A 27028-nucleotide genomic window follows, 5' to 3' on the forward strand; every position below is an offset into this window, starting at 1 on the left:
TCATGCCTTTGCAACCCACCATGCATTAGCTTTGACATGTGAGCTATTTCTGTATGTGTACGTTTGAGCGTCAGTGTGTGTGCACATGCATTTGTGTGTGTGAGTGTGTGAATGCACTGAGAATCACAGTGTGACAGAGATGGATGTAACACACACACACACACACGTCTCTCTCCCAAGCAGGTGAAAAGGGGCGAGTACCCTCTGAAGGTCAGACCCTGTCCTCCAATGATAATCCAAGCACTGAATGTGTGTGTGTTCATGTGTGTGTGCTAAACAAGTGGAGAAGACAGTAGAAGCAAGTTTTTCTGTTTATTTATTTATTTACTCCCCACGCAAGCGACTTTGTGTATTAATGGACAACCTATTTGTATGTGTGTGTGTACAAGTCTTCTATGCGTGTGTGTGTGTGTGTGTGTGTGTGTGTGTGTGTGTGTGTGTGTGTGTGTGTGTGTGTGTGTGTTGCCCAGTGTGTGATGAGGTGTTTATATGATAAACATGAGGCAAGCTAGAGAGGAATTCTGATCAGGGGCTTTGCAACAGTTGTTATGGAAACAGCATTAAGCAGTTGTATTAGCCAGTGGAGGTAATATAAAGGCTGTTGAAAGTACCACACAGTGGGGAGTGAAGCAGTTTGGGAATATAATACAAACTACACATTATTGCTCTGGTTTACAATTGACTTGATGGAATTTTATTGTGTGGTTAGAGCAGAACAGAATTATGCTTTGGTACTCATTGTCGGGCTGTGTTTGTGTTGAGAGCCAAACATTTTAATTAGCCAGGTTATAGAAACAAAGTGCAAACAAGACTTTGTTTTCCTGCTTTACAACAGGAATCACATTATTATTTACACAAGCTTAAAGCCAAACACAACAAAGTCCTTCCTTCTATTCATCATCAGTTTTGCTTAAAGCGGCCACAGCTCCATCATATCAGGGATTTTAGAGGTCGCTCAGGACTTTCTTGAGAGCCTGGCCCTGTAACATTTCTGTCAACAACCCTGGATAATAACATCCCTGCAGGCTTTTCTCTATTCTAATGGATTATTGATTATCACAGCTCAAATCAAATTGTGCAACAGTAAAGGTTTTAGCATATGAATGTTATTGTTGTTCTTCATTTACATGATGAGCCCTTGAAGAGGCATGTTTAAAAATAGAGCATGATCAATAACACGTGGGTTGAACAAATGGCTAAGATAGTGCAATGCTCCAGATTGTAATAACAAGCTACAGAGAAGTGAGCAGTCTGCAAAAAAAAAAAAAAAAAACATGAAATAATAAAAAGAAGAGGCAATTTTGGATGGAGTGTCTATCAACGTCAGACACTGACTGAGCTGTTTTGGGAAGGAGAGAGTCAGCGGAGGTGCTCAGGAGCAAATCACAGCATCAGCAGACCTCCCGGGTAAGGCTAATGCAGCTCTATCGCCCATGTATGTACACAGGGCTCACCACGCGTGTGAAGGAAGGCAGGTTCTTTAGTTGAATGGGACACTTGATGTATCTCCCTCCCCTGTACTGCCAAAATAAAGTGTTCGATGCCAAATGATGTCTGCGGTGAGAACCAGAGGCAGCCGTCATTTCAGGCACCGCGAATGGATGTGACAGTTCCAGTTTACAGACAACTCTGTTTTCCCCCAGATCTCTGTCAGGGTGATGCTCATCATTAGACTTCAGATGTGCACACACACACACACACACACACACAAACACACACACACACACACACACACACACACACACACACACACACACACACACACACTCGCACACACTCGCACGCACACATACTAGCCCTTGGCAAGACCCTATAACGGAATCTCCCTGGGGAAAGCTCCTGGATAAGTCTGTTGCAGTGTAGGCGACCTTCCCTACCCCTCCTTCCTTCCTCCCCCTCCCTCCTGTGGAAGCCTCCCTGAGGCCTGTAAGTGTATGTGAATGTGTGTGTGTGTGTGTCTGTCTGCTTTTCTGTACATGCCACCAGTTTCTTGGAGGGAGATGGTCTCAGTGATGCGTGAGTGGGAGGCTGATTTCCCCAACTGCACCGCTTGCTCCAATCTGACTTCCCACTCATGCGCTCTGCTTTGTTAGATATTTCTTAAGTAACTCTGTCTCTCCTTACTACCTCTTTCACACACACAGAGGCAGACAAGAGGAGGTGTGTGTTGAGAAAAGTGTGCGCATGTGTGTGTGTGCATTCATCTAGGCCTGTCGTAATCTATTCTGTAGACTCACACAGACATGCAGAACGTCTGGGTTTCTAGAGTAGATCCCTGGAGAAAGACACTTGTCCCTGTCGCTACGTCTGGCACCGCTAATGCTAACACACACAAACACTCACAGACACAAGCACACACACACACACAGTCAGAGTATTCCTGAAGGGTCAGTGTGTCGCCGAGCATGCTCTAAGCGCTCCATCACTGCTTTCCGCCGGGACAATAACTGTGACTTCCTGAGGATCGACCTTCACCATCTCACTTCTGTCACTCTTCACATGGGCGTGTGTGTATGTGTGTTTGAGGCAGTTAGCGGCAGTGTGTGTCTGCACTGAGAGTGTGTGTGCATGTGGGTGTGTTTTAGAGTGTGTGTCAGGCTGCCATTTCAGCTGACTCTTCTGTTTCTGGCTTTTTAATGGCTCTTATGGGGCAGGCCTTTAATTGCAAGTCTCTCTCCCTCCCTTCCTAATCCTCCCATCCTTCTGTCTCTCCAGCCCCTTGTCTCCTCTCTGCGTCTCCTCTCTCCTCCCGCCTCCCACTGGCTGACAGTCACTAGGGGAGCCCGAGTGCCTGGCCGAGACTGTGGAGGCCGTATAGGATATTGACTTGCTGCGGAGTGGTTTGGGAGGAGGAGAGGAGGAGAGGTGGCTGCCTGTCACAGCTAATGAATAGATGCATAAGTGAATGAGGCACTACTTGTGTGTGAGTGTGAGTATGTGTGTGTGTGTGTGTGTGTGTGTGTGTGTGTGTTTTGTTGTCCCCAGCTATGGCTTAAGCGTTTTATGTGCCTAAGCCAGACAGACATTAACAGTGGCCAGCTTGATAGTGATAATTATTAAGGGTGTGATGACAGAACCTCCCACAAAACACACACATATACACACACACATTTATATGTAAACACATTAAATTCAAAGCCAGGCTGTAGGGGGGTTGGGACGTGACTATCGAATGGAGGATACTAAAAAAAACAATCCAGTTAAGTGCCAGCACCCTCCAGCTGCTCTTCCTTTTCGTCTCTCCTTGCCTTCCTTCCCCTCTCTTCCTCTCTTTGTCCCTCCATCTAGTCTGATCGGTGTGGAGCTAAAGTGCTCTCACACCAAACCGGGACAGATACCTAAAAACACACACACACTCACACACACAGAAAGAGGGGGAGAGGAGGTCTGGAGAGGAGGCTGTTGATCTGAGGGGGCAGATGAAGGAGTGCTGGAGTGTTGATGTCTTCTTCACTGTTGCTTTGTGGCACATTTCAAACACTGATTGCCTTAAGAGGACAATTTACATTTCATAGTCTTTCACAACAAGTGGGTGAGATAGGAGTCAGAGATGGGGAGGGAGAGATGATCTTTCAAGGAGGAAGCGAGGGGTGAAAGAGTTCAGCGAGCAAAGGGAAGGAGGCGCTGTAGCATGAGCAGCTTAAAAGCAGCAGGTATAAACAATAGTTTCTTTCAGCCGCATCTCCTCGTGTCTCTGTCTGCGTGTACGGACGTTTTGTTTTCCCTTGCTCTCGGAAGAATGCACCTGATGATTTGAACTTTCTTCTTTCTCCTTATTGGATTCACGTGAGTGTGAAAGAAGAATGGAAATAGTGTAGAGAGGAGAGGAGAGCCGAGGAGATGAAGAGAGAGCCGCAGGAATTAAGAATGAAGTTAGGAGAAGGCTTTATCTGACGGGAAACTGTGAAACTGCAAAGTACAGGAAAACTTTTCCTATCAGCCAACTCCTTAAGCTAGTGTTTGGGTCTGAACCCCCACTGTGTGTGTGTGTGTGTGTGTGTGTGTGTGTGTGTGTGTGTGTGTGTGTGTGTGTTTACGTGGCCCTTGTCTGTGTATTGAGGAGATAGCTTTTCCTCCCCAGTGAAGAGAGACATTGGTGTGTCGGTGAGCGTGATTGGTTGTTGGCCCTCAGGGTCCGTCCTCTGTATCAGCCTCCTGACTGGCTGCTCTGTAACCAATCAGGCGCCAGCCCCTCGCCGTGGCAATCAGATAGTGACACGCTCTCTGTGGGCATCAGCAGGTCATCTAGAAATACCTGTTATGTTTTATCTCTTTGTGACGCACTCGCACACAAACTCAGGCACCTACACACACACACACACACACACACACACACACACACACACACACATGGCGATGTAACCTTTTTGTCTTTTCTTTGTCTCTCCAGGAGATTGCTGCATATCTCATCACTTTTGAGAAGCACGATGAGTGGCTGACGACATCGCCAAAAACCAGGTGAGGAGATTGCAGATAGAGGTTTCCCCACACGTACGCCCACGTACAAACACGGCATCGCTCAATCAGCCAGTGAGTCACGTTGGTTTAATCTCAATGACTGAGTGCCCGTGTTTGATTAAAACATTAGTGATGTACTTCGACTTTCTCCAAGGGCTCCTGCTGACGGCCTGCTCTACATGTAGAGAGCGCTCCAGAATATGGCCGGACTGTAAAACACCTCGTCAGCTGGAAATGGAGTAATAATGAATGTAAATGTATTAGGATAAGTGATGTATAATTCAGATTCAGCATGGGTGGGGGGTTGTGTACATAAGGGGGAGTGTGAACAAGGATTCACATGGCAGGACTGAATAGTCATCCAGCCCAATGAATTGTAGGTTACTTCTTCTTTATAAAGCAACAAGAAGTAGGGATGGGTACCTTTTCACATTTGGAACTTTTCTGTACCAATGCCTGGTACCTGGCAATCAGTATCATTACTCAATGGTGCATATTTCTGGTACTTTTTTGTGTTTATGTGGTAAAAAAATGTTTCACAATAAAATACATTTTATTTTTAATTTTATTTTATGTAACATATTTATTCTTCAATATTTAACCTTATAATGCTGTGTTCATGTCCAGCTTGGAAAATCACCTACTCTTCCACTCCCTCACAGTCATAAGGATGCATTTAGGTACCTAAACATGGTACCTGTTGATTTTTTGTGAATCAGTACCTGGTATTTTTGGCAGAATTCAGACGGTACCTTTAAGAGTACCTAATTCAGTACCCATTAAGGCTGAACGATTTTAAGAAAAGATTGAATTGCGATTTTTCTGGCAGATATTGTGATTTCAATTCGATTCACAATTTTCTTCTAATCAAGCTTTGGGATATTCACATGTAGGGCTGAACGATTTTAGGAAAAGATCTAATTTTTCTGGCAGATATTGCAATTCACGATTTTTTAATCATCAATAGTGATGATAAATAATCTGTTTTCATCAACTTCTACTCCTAAACAGAGGCTTTGTGTTGTTGAGCTGCTTACCAGCACTTTTAACATATAGATTGTCTACAAATTTGTAAAACAGAATGTGTATAATACTTGACACAACAGATCCTGAGTCAGTCAGGAGTGCTGCAAAAAATTTCTGCTTTGGCGATCTCAAAATTGCATTGTCTAAAATTGCGATTTCGATCTGAAAACGATAAATTGTTCAGCCCTAGTACCCATACTTAAGGAGAAGTTGTTGTTAGGCAGGAGAGACATGGAAGGCAAAAGAAGAGCCAATGCAGAAGAGCGTTTTAAATTATTGATAAATGACCTTATTGACATTTACTTTGATTAACACTGATGTAGCTGTGATAAAGAAGAAAAAAGATAGGAGAGGGAAGAAAAAAGTAAAGCAAGTGAAGAGGTCACCTCCTGGCACTATATCTGATTACTGACACCGCTGAAAGCCCGCGGTGATGCCTGCTCGCTCCCATTGTGCCAGCTGAAGGACTCTTCTCAGGAGCAGCCTGAGGCCAGCTGCACGGTTTATGTTGTGGATGGATTTCTCATTGATTGGTTGTGCTGCCGTACAGCCTCAGCCTCACAGCAGCAGCAGCAGCAGCAGTTATATTGGTGTTATTGAGCAGCAGTTAGATATAATCCCATTTACACATGACACGAGGCACGATTAGAACAGATTACACCTAATCCCATCAGATGGAAAGGAGCTCAGCTAACGGAGCCAATGACATTTATGTGTGGCTGTGCGTGTTTGTGTCTTTTAATCCATCGCACACTTTTGGGGTTCAATATTAAGATAACAATCAATGACCTTCATTTCTCCCTTCTTGTGCCTCATCAATTCAAAATAATGACTGTTACCTCCTCTCTTCTTCAGTTTTCTCCTCCTCCTTTTCTCCTCCCCTTACTGGACTCACTCACTCACTCACTCGCCCACTTCGTCTCTTTATCTGGCCGTCTCTTTTTTTTTTCTTTCCCACTCTCCCTCCCTTGCCTTCTCTGTTTTCGCTCTGCTACAAGGTGGAACGGTGGAAAAGCTTTTTATATCCCACACATCACAGCCCAGTTACAATCAATAGCATTTATGTCTGCTTGAATCGGAGGGTTTGTGAGGAACACGGGCATCGTCCACATGCACAAACACACAAGCACAAAAATTCATGAACGTGCACGTATTTCCCACCCGCCCACACACCCACACACACACACACACACACAGGCACAGGCACACATCTGATCTCATCCATCTTCTCCATAACATAATTAGAATCAGCAGCTCCGAGATGACTCACACCGCTCGAGACAGAGACTAAACTCGGCTTTGATCGGAGGGTGGGGGTCTCCACTCGGCTAAGAAGCTGGCAGGCTCGCCCCAAAACAGAGCAGATTTAAGGTGTCAAAGAAAATCAGCTCAAAGCAAATTCAATTTCACTACACACAGCGTTTTGAGTAGATTGCAATCATCTCAGTCCATATAGACGGGTCTACATCAAATTCCAAGGGGGGAAGAGAGGAGACAAGGAAAGGAAATGAGAGGCGATACAAGTGAAGAGTGGAAACAGAAGTTGAAAAAAGAAAAACAAGATGAGATTAAGTAGAAATAAGTGAAGAATGGAGGGACTGAAGAGGCAGTAAACAGAAAATAGAGATACTTTGATAAGAGGGATAAAGACTGAAGGTTGATGGAGAAGAGAAGGGCAGAGAAAGGAGAGAGGAGTTGTGTAAAGGTGTGTGTGTGTGTGTCTGTGTGTGTGTGTGTGTGCATGCGTGTGAGGGAGAGAGCACTTGTGAGTATGTGTCAGTTTATTGATTGTTAACGGGCCTGTTCTCTTTCTGTTGTCATGAGATAAGGTAGAGAAGCATTTTTCCTCCACCTACACCCGCACACACACACACACACACACACACACACACACACACACACACACACACACACACACACACACACACCCCTACCTGTCCTTAACGCTTTAGAAGTGTAATGATTGATTGCTGAGCAGCAGGTTTGACATTGAGACCGAAGAACACACAGCAGTAGGTCCTGCCAGGTCTGATATCACTGTAGCATCTCGTGTTTAAACATGTATGGTATTTGTATGTGTGTGTGTGTGCTTGTATGTTCCTCCCACCAGGTGTAAATAGAATAGGAGCTTAGAGGCCAACGCTCCTGCTGCGCTGATAAATCACCCTCCTGAAATATTAACATGCAGGAGTGTGAGTCTACATATGAGAGAGGTGGAGCTGTAAACTTGATGGTGGGAGAGTAACGTTGAAACAACAACACGATTCGCCTGTGTCAGATGGTTTTCATGAATGCATGATGTGGAGGAAAGTTTTTCAGCTTTTGGTAATTTGAAATAAAAAAATAAAAGTAATTCTGGTCAGGTTCTGTTATCGGATGCATCAATCCGATTCTGTTATCGGATGTTGGCATCAATCAAAGCTGGATCGGGTATCGATGGGAGAGGATTGGTCCAAACTTGACACTTAAGCCGCGTTTCCACCAAGCAGTCTGGGTCGGTTCAGTACGGTTTGGGACGGTTTGGTACAGTTAAGCCTGACGCCGTTTGCGTTTCCACAGCAAACTGTGCTGTCTTGTGGTGGGCGCCGTGTAAGCCAGATGCCAGAAGCCGCAGCTGTTAAACAATAGCGTGATGCCATAGCAGCTTACCCCGCTATTAAATCCAACAATGAAGAAAAACGCAACATAGTAAACAAAGAGCACGGATGGAAGACATGCAGCATTTCGTCCTCTCTGTGATTGGCATGTAGCGCTCTGTTACAAAGTGCAATCAAGCTTTGTTTCAGAAGAGTCTGTGCCGCCAGGAGAAATGCAGCTGCTGTCGGGGGGTAAGTGACTATTCTTTTAGACCAATCAATGGTCTGCAGTGTGTTGCTCCACCTTCCGAGAGCGGATTGGTTCAGTCTGGCACCCATACAGGAGGGTACCAAAAAAGTAGGCCGGCTCGTCTTGGTTTTTAGGGATCTGTCCCGGGATGAGTCAGTGGAAACACTGCAAAAAGCGTGCCATACCGAGATGAACCGAACCGGTCTGCTTGATGGAAACGCAGCTTAAGGCTAAACTATGTTTTAGTCTACAAGGCATAAAATATTGCAATGAAAAAGTCATTTCTGTACATTCTGGAGTCATTTTTTAACCAAACTGCTGTTTAACATTTAAACACTTATAGTTTAAATAATTATTAACTTCAGTAATTCCATATGTACTCGTTTTTGTCTTTTACTCAAAATATTACCAGTCTTATCTAATAGTAGGGCAAAAAGTTATTATTTAACGCTGGTATCCGATCAGGATTGGGTAGGATATGGGTTGATACCCAAAGCCCAGGTATCAGTATCAGGACCAGAAAGCTGAATCAGTGCATCTCTAGTTCTGTTAAGTTAAATCTTCACTTTAAAAGAAATTATTGCTGTTTATAACATTTGCGTTTATGATGCTTTCCTCCATCAGGCCTCAAAATGGCTCTATGATCCTCTACAACCGTAAGAAGGTGAAGTACAGAAAAGATGGATACTGCTGGAAGAAAAGGAAAGACGGGAAGACCACCAGAGAGGATCACATGAAGCTCAAAGTCCAGGGAGTGGAGGTGAGAGACTGCAGCTGAAAAACAAGTCGATGAACATGCTTGGCGCCGAGTACAGTTTCACTGCCAATCCTGTCCTTAACTTACTCTCCTTCACTCCGAGCAGACACATACGTGCAACACGAATGTGCACACAAACACACATGCTGAGGCCAACGTGTTTTCCTGAGAGTGAGCGCTGCCCCTCTCTCTTTACCTCCCTCGCTGCTTGTGTCCCTGTCTTCCTCTCTCCCTCTCTTTCTGAAGGATAAGAGTGTGTTTGGCCTGAGGCCAGGAATGATGTCAATGCCTCCTTCAGCAGAACAGAGAGGGGTATCGATCCAGTCTCAAGGCAGCGTCTGTGCGTGCGTGTGTGTGTGTGTGTGTGTGTGTGTGTGTGTGTGTGTGTGTGTGTGTGTGTGTGTGTTTGAGTCACATCAGCCAGCTAAAAAATTGATTATTCAGCAGGAATATACCAAGAGGTGAGAGGAGCGAGCATGCATGTCAGAAACAAAAAGAATGAGGGAGAAGAGGGAGTAAAGGTGGGACAGAGGGGAGGCTCACGGATGTTTGCAGAGGGGCAGATCATTTTGCAGCAAAGGTGAGCAGGAGCCCGACGAAAGCGGCTCAGAGGTAGAGGGAATAATTGAGATCAAGTATTCCCATCTGCATCTCTATTATTTACAAGCTCACACTTCCATTGACATTCATCGCACATGCAATATTTCTGCAATCATGGATGAATGCACACACTCAGACATACACACACACACACATGCAAAAGCAAGCGTTCCTCTCTCTGGTAGTTGCTCAGTGATTGTTTGTGTCACGTCTTCCCAGGACCCCCTCAAGCAAGCAAGCGAGCAGTGTGTAGAGCAGGGGACGGGAAAGAGGGAAGAAGCGGAGCACGGAGACTAGCAGAGGGAGAGGCAGGAAGCAGGAGAGAAAAACATAACCCTGGATGGAGAGCCTCCTCATATCGAATGGAAATATATGGAAATGCACTCTGCCTTTGGCAAAGCACACTTTAGATAGAGGGCGGGCTACTTCTGAGAAGAGGCAAAATGGCGAGAAAATACAAGTGTCTACGAGAAAGAAAACAGGAGTTGTAAGCTTTGATTATATATGGACTGATTGCTGAGTGTACCTGTTTCCTCTGCGCAATTTTGTCTTTACACAGCGTGTGTTTGTGCGTGCATGGATGTGTTATCTTTGATTGTAATGCCTGTGAAAAAGTGGCAGTGATGACCTTGATAGGAAACGCTTGTCATCACTTTCCTCTGGGTGTGTCAAACACAACAAACACACTTCATCAAGACTAAATAGTATCAAACCTAAACACTGAGTATCAACAAATATTCTTTTATTGAACAAACTACCCGCAGCTTTCAACTTTTCCTCGCTCAAGAGGTTAAGCTCATTAGCATTGGGTGTTCACTTCATTGATTTTTTTTCAACTTACTTATCCAATCTTTGAAAAAAGTCAAAAATGGAAAAAATGTATTTCTTTGCTTAAGTTCGAAAAAGCACTTGGATTTGGTATTTCCTCTGAAGCATATGTTCTATGCTGCATGATGCATCATCAAACATAAAATACACACACTTCTCTTCAAAACATGACAGCCACTCAAATGTACACTGCCTTGTGTATGGATTTGTGAACTCTGTCTGCTGAATGGAGTCTTCCTCTTCATCGTGTCTGACTACCTCACACTCCACTTCACTCTGTACTTCCCCGCTTTCTCCCCTCCTTTTCGCCCTCTTCACTCTTACTGATCTCTCTTACAGTGTCTGTAAGCTGACAACATTGTGACTTTTTGTGAATTCCAAGTGGCTTGTGTCTAGTCTTGCTGAGGCAGTAAATTTCACCATCTCCTGCGCTGTAATTGTCAACATCAGATTTATGGTATATAAGAAACAACATCAGGGTGGGACAAAAACGCATACAGTGTGTTTGCAGTTTTGCTTTAGCACCGTAATCAATACAACCTAAGTGGGTATAACCTGAGTTCTCCTCTCCTCTTCTCTCGTTTACTTTCCTCTCCTCCTTTTCTACTTTTTTTTTTTTTTTTTACTTTTTGTCTTGCTTCCCCCTTTTTTTTCTTTCCCCTTTGACCCCGGCAATCTCCTCTCCTTCCCTCTCCTCTCTCTAGTGTCTGTATGGCTGCTACGTCCACTCCTCCATCATCCCCACCTTCCATCGTAGATGCTATTGGCTGCTGCAGGTAAGCCAACCCCCCTTCCCCACCTTACCTTTCTTCTTTACGTTTATCACATACAAAACAAGGGTTTGTCTTATTTACTGTCTGTTTGTTACTTATGACATCAAAGTTTCCAGATAAAACCATCCTGCAAGGAAATATGTATAATATCATTGATTTTTCACCTCTTGATTATATTTTCAAAAAGAAAACTAAGCTGAATCATTTACCACAGCCTGCTCATAATTCAAGAGGTAGACTGAGTGAAAATCAGTTTTTGCTTTTATAATGACCTCCACTTTTTAGTGGAGGTCATTATAAAAAGAGGATGTTCGTATACAAGGCTGGGTTTCCCACAAACAGTGTGGCATAATATTTCAGACCCATAGGTCTTTTGAAAGCGTACATACAATGCAGAGCTTGAAAAACATCTCTTTGCAAAAGTAGTCTGTAACTTCTCCAGCACAGCACACTGTGCGATGGAGCTGTGACTCTCCACACTTGTATTGAGCATCAAGGACTCAGACTCTGCTCTCTATGTGGTCTTCTCCCAGAAAACACCCTGGGGCTACAAAAAACACACACAACATGCTCACACAAACACACACATGCACAGGTGTCCCCTGAGTTTAAAAGCATGATGTTTTTCATAGAGATGTTGGATTCACTCTAGTGCCGCTGTGAAAGACGTCTGGGAGAAAGCACTACACACACATGCACACACACACATTTCTCTCTCTCTTAGCCATGCAGTAACTGCTCATCAAGACCTCACCTTCACACAACAGGTTACATGATGAATCTTTAACACGTCTGCACACAGTCGTACTGCCTCTCTTTTCGTTTCTTCCTCTCTCCATTTCAATGCAAATATTGAAAACCCAGCTATGTTCATTTAAAACAGAGCAATGCATACATATTTATGTATTCCTTGCTAGGATTCCTTGCATAATTTGTCACATGAAATTTACAAGGATTTTCCAGCCACTAGCCGTGAATTGAATTTACCCTAACCCAATATATTTTCTTTTTTTCAGCGCGCCCAACCAGTTAGATTCATGCTGTCTAAAATTATAAAAGGAAAGTCTACCTGCTTTATCTGCAAAACTGCCATTTTCTGCTCTTTGCACAGATATCAAAACACATCAGTGAATGTGATCATAAATCAGCCTGTGAGTGCTGTTGCATTGCACAGTGTGGTGCTGTAGCAGCCCACTGTGCCATCCTCTTTTGGAGAGAAAAGTGTTCCACCTCAGCAGGTCCTCCCCCTCACCTGAGTCTGTCTCCTGAATCTTTCATCAAGAGGAGCTCCCCCCCTCCCTTACACACACACACACACACACACACACACACACACACACACACACACACACACACACACACACACACACACACACATGCATTTGAGCTAACCTGTTGAATCATTCATAGGGTAAAAATTCCATAGGTCCACTGGTGGCCTACAGTATAGTGAGAACTACCCCAAGCCTCTCTATCTCTCTCTCTGTACATCACGCACATCAGCGCACACACAAACACAAATGTAGACTCTCCCACAGCCTCTGCAGGGTCAGAGCGAGTGATGAGTGGGCTTGAGCTGTTAAATCTTTTATGGGCAGGTGAGGGAATCTTATCTGACACGCTATGTTCGACCTCCTTCCTAACCTCCACGTTCCCTCCCGTTTTCCTTCCCCATTCCTCCCCTCTCACCTCCCCCTCAGTAAATAGACTCTTATCATTTTATTCTCTTTCTCCCGTATGCTGGGAGAGCATGACTATGAATTAATGAAGACTGCTAAACTGATGCCATGTGCCTGCATGTCTGTGTGTGTGTTTGTTTGTGTGTGTGTGTCTGCTGAAGAACCCAGACATCGTGCTGGTGCACTACCTGAATGTACCAGCAGTGGACGATAGCGGAAAGCCATGTGGTCCTGTCCTCTGCTCCATCAACACAGACAGGAAGGAGTGGGCCAAGTGGAGCAAGGAGGAGCTCATTGGGCAACTCAAACCCATGTGTGAGTTAGATTTACCGTTGTTTTAGCACTCACCTCCCTCCCACACTCTGGCTCTCATGTTTCAGCCCTCACACTTTTCCTAAACCTGGGGCTGTGAGTCACCTTGGGTCAATAACAGTACCTCTTGTCATGGTGCAGTAATGATGAAAAACATGATGACGTTCCCTTGCCAAGCCGCAAGATTAATATGTGGGAACCAGTGTTGTAAAAATAAAATGGATAATTTGGTTCACTGGCTTGCTCGTAGGTTTTGTAAACAACTTGGCAGCAGAATGGGACGCAGTCTGGAGCTGTGCCAGTGTTCCTCAGATGAGACAACACATTACTGCAGTTCAAAGTGTACTAATATTTAATCTCTGAGTGCTAATTATTCAGCAGAAACACATTATTTTATAGATCTCATGGAAATTTGAAACAACAAGACTAAATATGACTCTGAACCTGCCAAAGGTGTGTGCAGCCTTTTTTTTTTATCTTGGGTATTTAAAAATACAGATTTGGGCCAATATTTTTCCTTTTGCCCAGAGATAAAAACACACACATTTCTCAGACTTGAATGGCAGAGTTATTCTTTAAAAGCCGTCTTATAAAGAGACACTCAGCACATACAAATCATTCAACAAGGCTTTATGAATTTTAAGTGTCTTTTTTTGGTTGTTTCTGCATTCAGCACCATGCTGCCACCTAGAGGCAGGTACACATCTTACTGAGAAAGGAAAGGAAAAAAGGAAAGACAGAGGTGCCTGAAATATCCAGCATGTATTATTCATAAACGAGCATCAGGGAGTAGATAACTGAAGTACACTCACCAACATACACACACACACACACACACAAACACAAACGCACACACACACACACAAACGCACACACACACACACAGGCCCACATGCTTCCCCAATCCTACCCATTTTCACCCCTCTTTTGATCTAGTTCAGAGGGGCAAATAAGGACAGCTGCCCAAAACTAAGTGCTTGTTGACTGGAGAAGCACCTCGCTCCTCTCTCCCAGCTGAATCATAATCCCTCCTGGTCCTCTACCTGCCCTAATTTGCTCACACAAACAGTTTTTGCTTTTTTCCTTTCAAAGCAATTCTCTCCTAATCACTCAACTTATCTATGGCCATAAAGGGGTGCCAGGGGCATCAGAATTCAGACACTTTGCTCTTCCTGCCCTCTGAGCATAGTTTAGCTTAATCTCAGACAAAAAAAGACACATCTCTTGAAATGTAAAAATATTCTTCCTGTTTAGAAATCAAAGTGTTTAACAAAAGCAGCATTTCCATCAGTTCTCATCTGTGTTTTAATGGTGCTCTTAAACCCCAAACAGTGCCATGGATTTTAAATGATTCAGTTCAGTATACATCAGGAACACTGGAGGGCGCCATTACACACTGTCAAATATTGGTGGAATTATGCTAAAAGGTTGACCTGGAAAAAAAAAAAGACAGGGTTTACCATCTTCAACTCTTTTGTCTCTTCTTTCAGGTGCTGGAAGCAATCTGCATCAGAAATGTTCCAGTGTCAAGCAGCGCATCATCTCATCCAAGCAGGAGTCAGGGGCAGCAGCCGGAGGAGGCGGAGCAGCAGGGGGTACGGGTGTAGTGGCGGGCCAGAGAGTTGAGGAAGCAGATGGCACAGAAGTCCAGAACAGCGACGTGTCAGAGGGCCAGACAGAGCCCAGTCCTGGAGGAGGAGGCAGAAGCAGAGCGGGCGGGGGAGAACGCAGGAATGGCAGGATAACAAAACCTTCTCTACTCCCACAGAGCAGTATGGAGGTGTCCTCATCTACCTCCACCAACCAGGTGGAGGTCCCTGACACTACCCAGAGCTCCCCGCTGTCAATCACCAGCGACATGGCTGACAGCCCCGCTCTCGCTATCGGTGCTGGCTTGTCACAGAGCACAGCTGTGTTTATGTCTGAGGTCACGACACTGACAGGGGATTCAGTTTACTCTGCTGGCCACACCCACCTGTTGGCATCCACCCATGAGAGCACCACTGCTGGCATCCTGTTGGCTGTTGCCCCTGAAAATCAGAGGTTTGCATCTTTTCCTGGAGGCGTGGGCTTAGGTGAGGGAGGAGAGTTAGTTCTGTCAAGCTCTTTGGATACTGGTGGAGGAGTCAGCCTCCCTGAGACCACCATGACCTTCGACCCTGACTGCTTCCTCAACAATCCCAAGCAGGGTCAGACATACGGAGGAGGTGGAGGGAAAACTGAGGGGTGTAACGGTGACGATGGAGGACTCCACTGTTCCTCTAACGGCTTCGTCTACAACCCCACCCTGGTGAACAACATAAAGACAGAAAATACATCCCTGGAGCAGCCTCTATCCTCTCAGAGCAGCTATGTGGGAGAAGGGACAGGTCTCAGCCCCAGCACCACCTTAGAGCAGATGGATTTCAGTGCTGTGATGTCATCAGCCTGTGTTCCAAGTCTGAGCCAACCTGCACACCACCCCTCCCCAAGCCTTTTCCTCCAGACCTCCCCCCAGGCGAGCCAGCCCTCCCAGCTGCAGACCAACGGTGCTGAGGCAACACAGGAATCCAATGAGGCCCAAGCTTTCATAGGCCTGCCCACAGTGCCAACAGACTCTCCAGTCACCAACGGAGACCCGCATACGCACCTCCACCAAGCCACCTCAGACCAGCAGGGCCTGTGTGGCAGAAATGGACAAGTAGGGGCAGTGGGCTCTTTTCCTTTGACTCCACAGGATACAGCTGCTGACCAGTTGGGCGGCAGAAAACAGCGAGAGTTGGGGGGCTTAGACAAAGCTTCTGAAAATGGAGGAGAGATACTAATCAAGCCTGGAGACCCTCATGAAGCCTACACAAGTGTTGATACAGAGCACTACCTGCAACCCACAGATGACAATGGAGGGGGAGAGGAGGGTGGGGGAGGTGGTGGAGGGGGTGGAGGAGGTGGGGAAAGTGAAATTCTCTGTAATGGTGTAAGTTTGTCAGGAGCGAGTAGCTCAGTGGTGGCCAGTCCTCAGTCTATATCTGCCACTGGAGGTATAGAGGGGCCGCTCTACAGCTCTCCTCTCCCTCAGCAGGGTGGGGGGGTGTCAGCCACAGCCGCTGGGACCGGAGCAGCCATCAGTCTGGAGGGCTTCGAGGCGTCATTTGGGAGCCAGTTCTCTGATCTCATCAATGATTTCATCTCAGTTGAGGGCTCTGGAGGTGGGGTGGGGGCTGCTGTCACAGGGGTTCTGATGCCTCAGGAAGGGGCAGCAGGAGAGGAGCAGGGCCCAGGAGCAGGCCACCTGCAGAACTCCGAGGTGGAGCAGGGAGCTCTTGGACTGCTGCAGGAAACTGGGAGGCTGTTTGGTGTGACAGACTACTCCCCAGAGTGGTCTTATCCAGAGGTTAGTATACCCAACATGATTATCGTTCATTACTTATTCATAGTTGTTCCCTACAGGAAGAAATCAGTCCCTCCATTGCCATGCTGTGATTGACGGTCGCTTGTACTGATCTTAAACGTGCAATTTGTATTAAGATGCCAGGCTGGCTGTGTGGTCATTTGAGGACTGTGAATATCTCAGACTCTGCTGATTAGATTTTGATGAAATTTCAATATTACACTGATTCTTCGTAAGGGCTTCATTCATTAACCCATGTCCCCCTTATGATATCGCACACAAGCTCTGCCATTGAGTGAGGTTTAAACCTGTAGACACACTGATTTTTGCCAGCAATGTTTTTATTCCAAATTCGTAAATCAAATGTGATTGTCAGACACATTGTTTAAATTGTCACATAATCAGCTGATACCATCTGCAACTTTCCTCCTGGATCGTCATTTTCGTATCATGATGATGATCCCGTTGTGGTGTTTCATGGATTTAAAAAGACATCAAACTTTTTCCCACAGGCTTAAAGAATGACATTTTATTTAAACTTAGCTTTAAAGAAACGCTGCAATGGCCAAACAGAAACCACAGCCAAATGTTTTTTGATGTAATTATATCAGATTTTCGATTGTTGGGTACTCCATACCTCATGGTTCCAACATTTTTAAAAAACATGTTGTTTATGATTTATTTTTAGCTCAACTAGAGAAAACATATGCCAGTGTTGTTCAGATGGTTCAAACAGCTTTGTTCTACTTGGATGTAAGGAGTAAAACAGTCTCTTGGGGCTGCTACCAGACCTCCTGGACACACATATCTCTCATTAACAAAATGATACACACTTGCTAAGACACACATAAATGCACCTATCAGTGAAAATTTTTATAATAGAGTCTCAAAGTTTGTGCACACACTCAGTAAGAAGTTATCTTAGAGGTATTATATTGGCACAGACCCTCTTTTCGTTTTGGTTTCTTTACTTGAACCTCTGATCAGAAGCAGTTTTCTTGAGGACAAATGAGCTGGGATGTCTCATTGATATCTGACTGAAGCCTCTGTTTGTGCTGCAGGGTGGAGTGAAGGTGCTGATCACAGGGCCGTGGTTGGAGTCGAGCAGTGAGTACAGCTGTCTGTTTGACCACATCAGTGTCCCTGCTGCCCTCATCCAGCCTGGGGTGCTGCGCTGCTACTGCCCAGGTGACACACACACTCTTAAAGAAACACACACTCCTCACCTAACACAGAAAAACACTTTCCCTTAATTTAATTTTTCATATTTTCCTGACAGCCACTCTGCTTATCCCAATAATAAACAGATTCTATCAGAGCTGTTTTCCTCTGTAGCAAAAAGAGTGTAATATCTGCACATTCTTATCAGGAGATGTTAGTGTTTCACGCAAGAGAATAAGAATGATAAAAATAAGCTTTGGGAGGAGGGAAATGTTTTTGTTTGAGTAAATGATGTGAGTCACATCTTGCTCCACAATGGTCAGGTAGAAAGAAGCATAACAAAACATTCATAGTATGTAGGGTAATGTTTTGTCATGCATCTATTCTTTTACACCTAACCTGACTGTCTTCGTCTCTACCTGCTGTCTGTTTGCAGCCCATGATACAGGTCTGGTGATGCTACAGGTTGCTATGGGTGGTGAAGTTATCTCTTCTTCTGTGGTGTTCGAATACAAGGCCCGTGACCTTCCTGCCCTGCCGTCTTCTCAGCATGACTGGCTGTCCCTTGATGGTAAGAGCACTTGCTCTTTTTAAGCGAAGAAGAATGGGGGGTTGAACTCCTGCTGACTGGTTTTGTTTATTAAAAAGAGGGCATCAACTATAAACAGAAAAAGAAATGTACATATCTGTTTCTTTGTGTCGCATTTATCCATGAAAAGATTCTTTGATATTTTTAAACAGTTAAAAAATGTTGTGCATAATTTCATGTTTTGGCCCAATTTTTTTACATGAACTTTGTGTACAGCCTTCATGAGCCTGTGAGTGTGTGTATAAGGCCGTCATTATGTTGCCTTTATGTTGGAATCAGTGTCATGAGATGTTACATCAAAAGCAACAGATACAGAGTGGTGTCATGGCTCTGTAAAATTTGCCTGATTTTTTTTTTTTTTTTTTTTTTTTAACAGTGTTTGGCTGCAGTTTTTGTCTTTTTTGCTTTCTTGGCATGTTTGCACATTAATTAATTAGAATAACAGACTGTGAAACACTGTCTGCATATGACAGGAGGTGTGTGTGTGTGTGTGTGTGTAAGTGTGTGTGTGTGTGTGTGTGTGTGTGTGTGTGTGTGTGTGTGTGTGTGTGTGTGTAGCTGCTAATTTCACCTTCACAGGAAGTGGACTAGTCAATAAGACAGTCATGCGCCGTAGAGTTCATAGCGGGTGTCTGTATGGTAGAGATAAATCTATTTCATCCATCAAATTATTTTGTTAGAGGCGTAAATGTTCTACTGAGATTACACTGATAGTAAATCAAATTAAAACACACTGTATGAAATGTTAGAGGACAATTAAGTGTTCTTTGAGTCAGCTCTGGGGGATTGCAAACATCCGCGCTGCACCGCGGGGTTAGCTTTTGTGTGCAGATAGATCTCCTGTTGCAACTGAAGCTCGGAAACACACGGGTCTCCTCGGCGAGGCATGTCCTGGGTTACTCTGTGTTCGCCCCCGTCTCTGCGTTGCGCAATGCGGCAATGCGGCTCTACAGTCACAGCAGGCTGGCTGTTTGCTGGAGTGAAGGGCAAGGACACATCGTGGCACAGTCGCCTTGATCCAGTTGACAGTGGAAATGTTGGGCACCTCTGGCAGAGAGCTGTGCTGCCTCGCGGACGCCATATATAGGCTTTGTTTGACATCCAGCGATGATAGCGAGACCTGAATATGTGCCCTGCTTGTTTTCACTCTGTTCCTTTGTTTGGCTTCAAATGGCTCTTTTTTTGTAGGGAAAGGGATACAAATAAATCTGCGCAAATATCCACCAGCGCATGATACTGTCACATGTCATTGTTTCGGTCCAGGTTATGTGCTGTCTGTTGTTGTACCGATGACGAGAGAGCCTCCCGCAGCTCCGAGTCTGGCGGGCCGATTTGAAGCGCGTCTCCAGCTCACCCAGACACAACGTGCGCTCTTTCTCTCTCTGTCTCCCTTCCTCCCTCCCTCCCTCTCTCTCTGCTCTTGGTTGTGTTTTGCTCGCTCGGAGTAGCAATGTGTGAACCGCACACTTCAAACTAAACGCGGTTGAGCTGAAGCGGGAACAAAGAGAGCAGCAGATAGAGAGAGACTCGCTGTTTCGGTTCGTAGCTTATTTGATTTTTAACTGATAACTTCAAAACGCGCTCATTGGGTGGCGTTGACGTGTGTTTTGTCTGTATCTGGGTTGAGTCTATTGTTGTCATGCTACTGTAGATGGCCATGGAAGTGTCTGTATTTCTAAATGTCGACTTTAAAGCTGTTAACTCCTTGGAGCGACTTTTTGGTTTTAGCGTTTGTGTCCAAAAATGTGTAGAGCATGTGGTGCACTGTGTGTGTCGATTTCAGACAAAGGGACAGAGGAAATGCCACAAGTCCTCGTGCTGTTTGCAAGCTAGATGTTTGAACTCAACGCCTGCTTGATGTACACTGCAGCCGTGATGATAGGAAGCTTGTTTTGGCTTGTTGGATGACCTGATTAGTTTCAGCACCACGAGGAGTGGACAGCGCCTCTGAACTCCTGAACAACAAATGAAGGCAGGTTGATCAGGATCCTTTGGAGGCCTAGATAATGACAGGTCCAGAGGTGCAGGCATGTGAGCAACGATATATAAATATAATCTTTTTCATTATACTCTTTGTTCTTGTTTTTGTTGTTGTTGTCATCTTTTGATGTTACTTAACTCTAAAAGCTTCATTGTGATTGGCTCTGGTAGAAACTATAGTTTGTCACAAGAATGTTTTTACTTTTCAGTTATAAACTTAAAGCATATTTTATGCACTCAGCTGCAAATACATGAAAGTTGCACCCAATAAAAAGTGAAATTATATATTTTTTCTTTTAGCTTGAATACTTAGCTTGATGGAAGATGCTAATAATAGTTTAAAACTATAGTAGTACAAGTAGTAGCCTCAAAGCACAAGTTCTGTGGTGTTCTCTTCTGTGGTTTTAAAAATATTTCAAAACCAAATTTGTCTCATACCTCTGTGTGATTGTTATGCCACCTGAGGTTTATTGTTTTCCTGTAAATGGAGGCATGTGTTTTTGAATCTGTTTCTAGTATTGGCCATTGTAAAGAGAGAAAAGCAGCTGCTTTATGACATCTTTGGCAGCTGAAATTGTGTTTTGCTTTCAAAGAAGATGTCTTTCCAAGAAACACTACTCCTCCTCTTATTGGCTGATTAGAGAGGGGAGGGGCTTGAGCTTTTGTGTCACTCACAGCACCACCTTTTCTGCTATGTTTGCTTGCTGCAGACAGCAGAAAGAAAAATAGGAGCGAAATGAGAGAAGAGAAAAATAGAGAGACTGAGTGAGAGAGCAGCAGGTAGGATGACAAAATGTGCACTGCAGCAAAAATGCAGCAGCACTGAAACAAAGGGTCACATTCACTCAAAGCCTTACCATGGCCACACAAAACTCACATCAGTTGCATTTGTCATGACTCCCTTTCACACACATAGGCAAAAATACACACAATTTACTTGGTTCCAAAGTTACAATTGTTGGCAAAGGGATTTATTGGATTGGATTTATTGAGCTCCTCAAAGAAGAGCTTGTCTCTCTAAGCCTCTCTAAGTAGGATTTACTAAAACGTAATATCGATTTGCTTCAATGCAACAAACAACGTGCCATACTTACTGCTCCATGTGTCCCACGTTCATTTCTGTAGATACCCAGTTCAGGATGTCCATTCTGGAGCGTCTGGAGCAGATGGAACAGAGAATGGCTGAGATAACCAATCAGAATCCCAGCCCAGAAACCATGGCAACCAAGGGAGGCGGAGTGGAGGGAGGAGGAGCCAGCGATCAGCAGTCTCAAGTAAGGCAGAAGTGATTTAGTGTGGATGACTTTTTTTCCATACAGTCATTTAATATGAAACATTATCAAGTGAGCGATTTAGTAAACAACACAGTATAAAACAAATTGTCTCAGTTATACGAAATTAATTTAGGCAAGTCTTTAAAACTGTATGAGTCAATGAGATTAAATCTGAATGATGAAGTCCTAATGGCTCAAAATGCTACAGGAGAGAAGGCTCTTCCACTTGTTTATGAATCTAGAATACTTAATAATAACAACTCAATAATAGCAAAACACTTGCAGCACAATGCAATCAATAACAAGCAACCATCAACATCAGATTACGGGAGGTGTAAGATCCACTCTGTTTCGTTTTTTGACATTATTTTGAAATAACTGAATTAGATAGAACGATGTAAGCCTCACAAAGCTGGCTTGTCACAGGACTTCTTCACTTCATTGGAAAGGAGTTGCTATTATTAGGTTACACCCCTGAAAGTGTCAGCCACCTGACTTCATAACAGCTTAAGCCCGATTTAATGAAATGCCTTCTCGCTTGCAAGTCGTTGGAGGCTCATTATGTTTCCTCTTCAATCTTCCAGATTTCTCCTGATCAGGGTTCCTTTGAGGGTCGTGTCGTGGTGGTGTGTGAGAAGATGATGTCTCAGCCATGCTGGGCTTCATCTAATCAGCTTGTCCACAGCAAGAACTCCAGAGGAATGACCTTACTACACCTGGCTGCGGCTCAGGGCTATGCAGGACTCATTCAGACACTTATTCGCTGGCGGTGAGTAACAAACAATTGTTACACTCTTTGTGAAGCACAGACTCAGAGTTAATTCCACTTGTGTGTCTCTGCAGCACAAAACATGCCGACAGCATTGACCTTGAGCTGGAGGTGGATCCTCTCAACGTGGACCACTTTTCCTGCACTCCATTGGTGAGTGATCATTAGTTATGAATGAGATTTTGAGTATATCTGTCTGTCTTTCCAAACTTTTGAGTGATCTTTGTTTTCCCATTGTCCCGTCAGATGTGGGCTTGTGCTCTGGGTCATACTGAGGCAGCACTGGTGCTTTATCAGTGGGACCCAAGAGCTCTGGCTATTCCTGATTCACTGGGACGCCTGCCGCTCAACATCGCCAGATCCCGGGGCCACACGCGATTGGCTGAGCTCTTAGAACAGCTTCAACAGACCCCTCAAGCTCAGGGTCAGCCTGGTGACACATGGATGGACCGGTGGAGAGGTGAGCCACAGACCAGCGGAATAAACAACAGCCCTGCTCCAAACTCTAACACAGGTAAGAAAAACAGCTGTCAGGATTTATCACAAGCAGGAACTTGTTTTGTGAAATAATTTCACTTTTTAAGTATTCACACATGAAATTAGTAAATAGCTGGTAAGTCTAGCCTTTCGAAGAGAGCCAGACTCATTATTTAGAATAACAAAAGTCATCTGTTTTCATTTCATTAAACAAAAGCACAAAAATTACACTTGCCAGCTTGTTGTCTGGAAATTGCTTCTGTTTAAGAAAACATCCAGCACATAATCCTCTTTTTACAGAGAGTAAAACCTGGGTTGGCTGGTCTTGTATTTGTCAGATATTTGTGTCCCCATTCTCCCAATTTTCAGCGTAATGCTAATCCACTTCAACCTGTTAGCTCATCTGTTCAGCTTCACAATGGCATAATATTTTCCAAGCCAGCATGTTTCACAAAGCTTTTGAAGTACCCCATTAAAAGTTATATTTGAAAGACTTCATTCCGTTCTGTATCCAGTTAGACCATCCCACACCTTCCTCTCCAGACTGTCTGAACAGCAAAGACTCAAAGTAACTGCATTGTTATTGCCTGGGTGTAAAAAGGGAAGAGTACATTTTTGTGTATGAGGCAGACAGCCCTTTAATAAGTTAGCTTAGTCTGTGTGGAAGAGTGATACAGTGAGAGTTTCCCTGAGTTTCCACCAACTTTGTCTCCACAGAGCTGAGGAGAGCCAAGACAGAGACCCAGCCAGACAACCAAACCCAGAGCTGGAACCAAACAGGACACAGAGCCCAACAGGGAGAACAGGGAGGCCCACCCCCAGCAAAGAGACTCAAACCAGACCCAGACACCCAGCAGCAGCTTGCTAACATAAACCCTGGCACCCAAACCCTTAACTCCCTCCTTAACTCGCCCCCCAGTCATAGCCCCCAACGATCTATCCTCTCAAACACCCCACAAGCTCAACCCTCCAACCTCAGCTGTCAAAACGCACCTCCTGCCAGCTCTGGCCTTAACCGGCCTCAGCTTTCTAGCAATCCATACTCCCACCTGCAGGCCAGGATAGGGGGGTCTGGAGGGGGCACCAGGTGGAGTCTGAGACAAACCCTGGGGCAGCGTAACCTAGCCAGGAGGATTCTGGGAAAAGAACGACTGGCCATTCACCTGCGCCAAAGAGTGCTGTCTGACAGGGGAGAGGAGACAGAGCTGCTGACCTTTCAAGATAACACTGAGGACCTGCAGGTAAAGGGACCGTCAGAACTTTTTATTTTCTCCTCAGTCAAACCTCAGCTTCTTGCTGAGTCTGAAACCCACAAAAGAACTGCCAGCACTATTACAGTACAGTAAATATATTTCCATAGGATATAACACCAGACCATCAAACTGATAAAATTACTCATAGCTAGCATAAAGAGGAGATAGCATGACTGTAATAAGCTTACTGACATCATTGTGGATATAAAACTAAGTGTCATCAACATATAAATAAACGTAGATACTAATTAAAGATCATTTATCGTTTCAAGAAAAGGGCATGACAAGAATCTGAAGTATCATTTGCTCTCTATGTTTTCCAGATGGACATAACAATGTTAGCTGATCATATCTTGGAGGCTTCGAGTGGCAGGCTAAAGCAGGAGGATATGGAGACAGAAACTGACTCTGGGAGGTCGGTGATCTGCAGTGATGTCAGATTACTGTCTGGTTACCTCGGTGAGGTGGAGAGGTGGGTCTTAGACATTCTAGTTTTCTAGTTGTACTTCACCTTCACCAAGATTCATCAAATAGCATGATACTATAAGGTGAACCGTAGTCAACCTTTTATCTGTTCTTTGCCTTGCCAGGTTTCTAAAGTCCAAGTCCCACGCTCCTAGCCCCAAAACGAAGTCTCTCTCAGGACCTGAGGATCAGCAGCGCCCACAGGTTAGGCAAACCCCCCCTTCCCCCTTTGACTGGAGCTCCTTCCTCTGTGCAGCTATGAAAGAGGAGAGGTTAAAAAGCGACTCTTCTTGTCTCGCAATGACTGAGGTGGAACAGGGAGAGTTGTACGAGACCATCAGGCATGCTCTGCACTCCCTCAGAAAACACAAGGTATGCATGCAGTTTGACTGACGCACATGTGGAGTGTAGGCTGTACTCTTGTTTTGACCGTCTAATTATCTATATTATATTTGTTGTCACTATCTTCAGGGCCCCATTCAGGAACAACGCAAAGAGATTGCAGCGGTGATTCAACGCTGCTATAAGAGATACAAGCAGGTGAGCTATGGCTGCTAGCATCAACTCACTACCTGCCGATGTATCAGGATGAAATATAACCACTGAATCACTTTAAACACAAACAAATATTACTGTCAGGGTTTCTTTAAAAACTGTAATGCCACTAATTTTACAGGTTTGCACTATTTTGTGAATGGTTAGGGTTTATATCTAGTGAGCTGACCCCAATAAAGAGGTTTTTCTATGCTTGACTTGACTTTTTTATCTTCTGATGGCATTATTTGACAATGACCCATACATGTATACTTACTATAACCACAAGGCTTAAAATGTTATTCACTAAATTCACATTATCAATCATCAGAGCTAATCACATCATAGATTCGGTTAATTACTCATCGTACATTTGAGTTTCTGCTTCAGGCAGCTTAGTTTAATCTAAAATGGAAATTAATTGTGTAGGACAAGTAGATTTGTGCACAAACTCTAAAGCTGTGATCAATTCATGGGTCAGGATTTGAGACTGCAGAGGGAAACCCTTCAAAATGAGCTTTTACAAGCTATGCCAAGTTTTTACAGACTCTGGGTCTTGGGAACATTTTGTTGCTTGCAAAATATTCCTACAGCTTTTAAGGAGACACACACATAATTGAGCTTGTGTGAATGATTGACCGTAGAAGTAGCTTTCAGGTCATTTTGTAGTCTATATTTTTTATCCTCTTAAGAGCCAAGCTTTTGTCTGGTGTGCATTTTTTTATTCACCTTGCTATTTGGGATAAGTAAGACCTAATAAGTATAAAAACTAAAATTGGTCTTTGTACGGGATGTTTGAATTTTTTGGGTTATGAGTTCATTATTAGTTGTTTGTTAGTCGTGTTATTGAACATTGTTTTTTTTTACTAAAATGGGTGTAATATTGTGATTTTACCAAAAGATGATGTGGGTATTGTCCTCCAATGAGGCTAATTGGTCAAAGTTTTAAAAAATGAAGTACCATGGGTCTGAGTGGCAGAAATGTACTGTCCACATATGTGGACGCTGGGTTTTAGGGGGATGAAGAATTGCGCCTGAATACCTATTTGTGTAAATGTTTGAACGTTGCTGCCTGGTTTTGGAAGTTTTGATAACCTGGTTTGATCTTGTTTTTCTCAGTATGCACTTTATAAGAGGATGACCCTGGCAGCCATCCTGATTCAGAGCCGTTTCCGGAGTTTCCATGAGCAGAGGAAGTTCCAACAAAGTCGTAGAGCAGCGGTCCTCATTCAGCAATACTACCGCTCTTATAGACACTCCCTCGGGTAAACCACACACATACACACCCACACACACACACACACACACACACACACACACACACACACACACACACACACACACACACACACGCACACACACACACACACAAGCATAATCGGCACAATTATGCAGACATTTTTTCATTCGTATGTCTTTGCCTGCAGCAGCCTCCTAACGAAAAAACAGAACCAGGCTGCTCGTAAGATACTGAGGTTCCTGCTCCGATGCCGCCACAGGTGAGGCATTAAACTCATTGACACGCCTTGCATACACACACACACACACACACACACACACACACACACACACACACACACACACACACATATCAGAACCCACAACCATACATATTACCCACTTAAACTAACAACCCACTGCCACACATGGGCTGGCTGCATTGGTGCTAATAGTTGGTGTTGTTTTACTGTTCCTGTGAAGCCCCTTGATGGACCATAGGCCTCTCAAACGGGTGAGTCTTCTCTCTCTCTCTCTCTCTCTCTCTCTCTGTCTCTCTTCTGTCTCTCCCCCTCTCTTTTTGGCTGATGCCTGTTTGCATGTCAGCAGAAGGAGTGGGAGAGGAGATCTCTGATCATCATCCTCCCCTCCCTCTCTTCTTTTCTTCTTCTATCCCTCTCTG

General features: G+C 44.4%; 1 protein-coding gene across 5 annotated transcripts in view; it reads left to right on the top strand.

Annotated features, from left to right (window-relative positions):
- Positions 1–27028, top strand: part of LOC141789760 (calmodulin-binding transcription activator 1-like) — a 61451-nt gene that overhangs the window by 29615 nt on the left and 4808 nt on the right. For 2 of the 5 annotated variants that reach the window (XM_074669266.1, XM_074669257.1), the window contains exons 4-20: positions 4391–4458; positions 8935–9070; positions 11200–11271; positions 13109–13262; positions 14750–16629; positions 17688–17814; positions 18224–18358; positions 21482–21630; positions 22215–22399; positions 22474–22552; positions 22646–22913; positions 23594–24117; positions 24453–24601; positions 24720–24966; positions 25066–25134; positions 26248–26393; positions 26556–26627. In XM_074669266.1, the coding sequence (XP_074525367.1) occupies positions 4391–4458; positions 8935–9070; positions 11200–11271; positions 13109–13262; positions 14750–16629; positions 17688–17814; positions 18224–18358; positions 21482–21630; positions 22215–22399; positions 22474–22552; positions 22646–22913; positions 23594–24117; positions 24453–24601; positions 24720–24966; positions 25066–25134; positions 26248–26393; positions 26556–26627 (4460 nt within the window). Of the gene's footprint in view, positions 1–4390; positions 4459–8934; positions 9071–11199; positions 11272–13108; positions 13263–14749; positions 16630–17687; positions 17815–18223; positions 18359–21481; positions 21631–22214; positions 22400–22473; positions 22553–22645; positions 22914–23593; positions 24118–24452; positions 24602–24719; positions 24967–25065; positions 25135–26247; positions 26394–26555; positions 26628–26829; positions 26861–27028 lie in introns of all 5 variants that reach the window. The other 3 variants (XM_074669259.1, XM_074669260.1, XM_074669258.1) reach the window with 3 other exon arrangements.

The sequence above is a fragment of the Halichoeres trimaculatus genome, unplaced genomic scaffold (assembly GCF_033239565.1).
Source record: "Halichoeres trimaculatus isolate MK-OKI-2021-1 unplaced genomic scaffold, fHalTri1.1 fHalTri1_scaffold_1, whole genome shotgun sequence".
NCBI classification, from domain to species: Eukaryota; Metazoa; Chordata; class Actinopteri; order Labriformes; family Labridae; genus Halichoeres; species Halichoeres trimaculatus.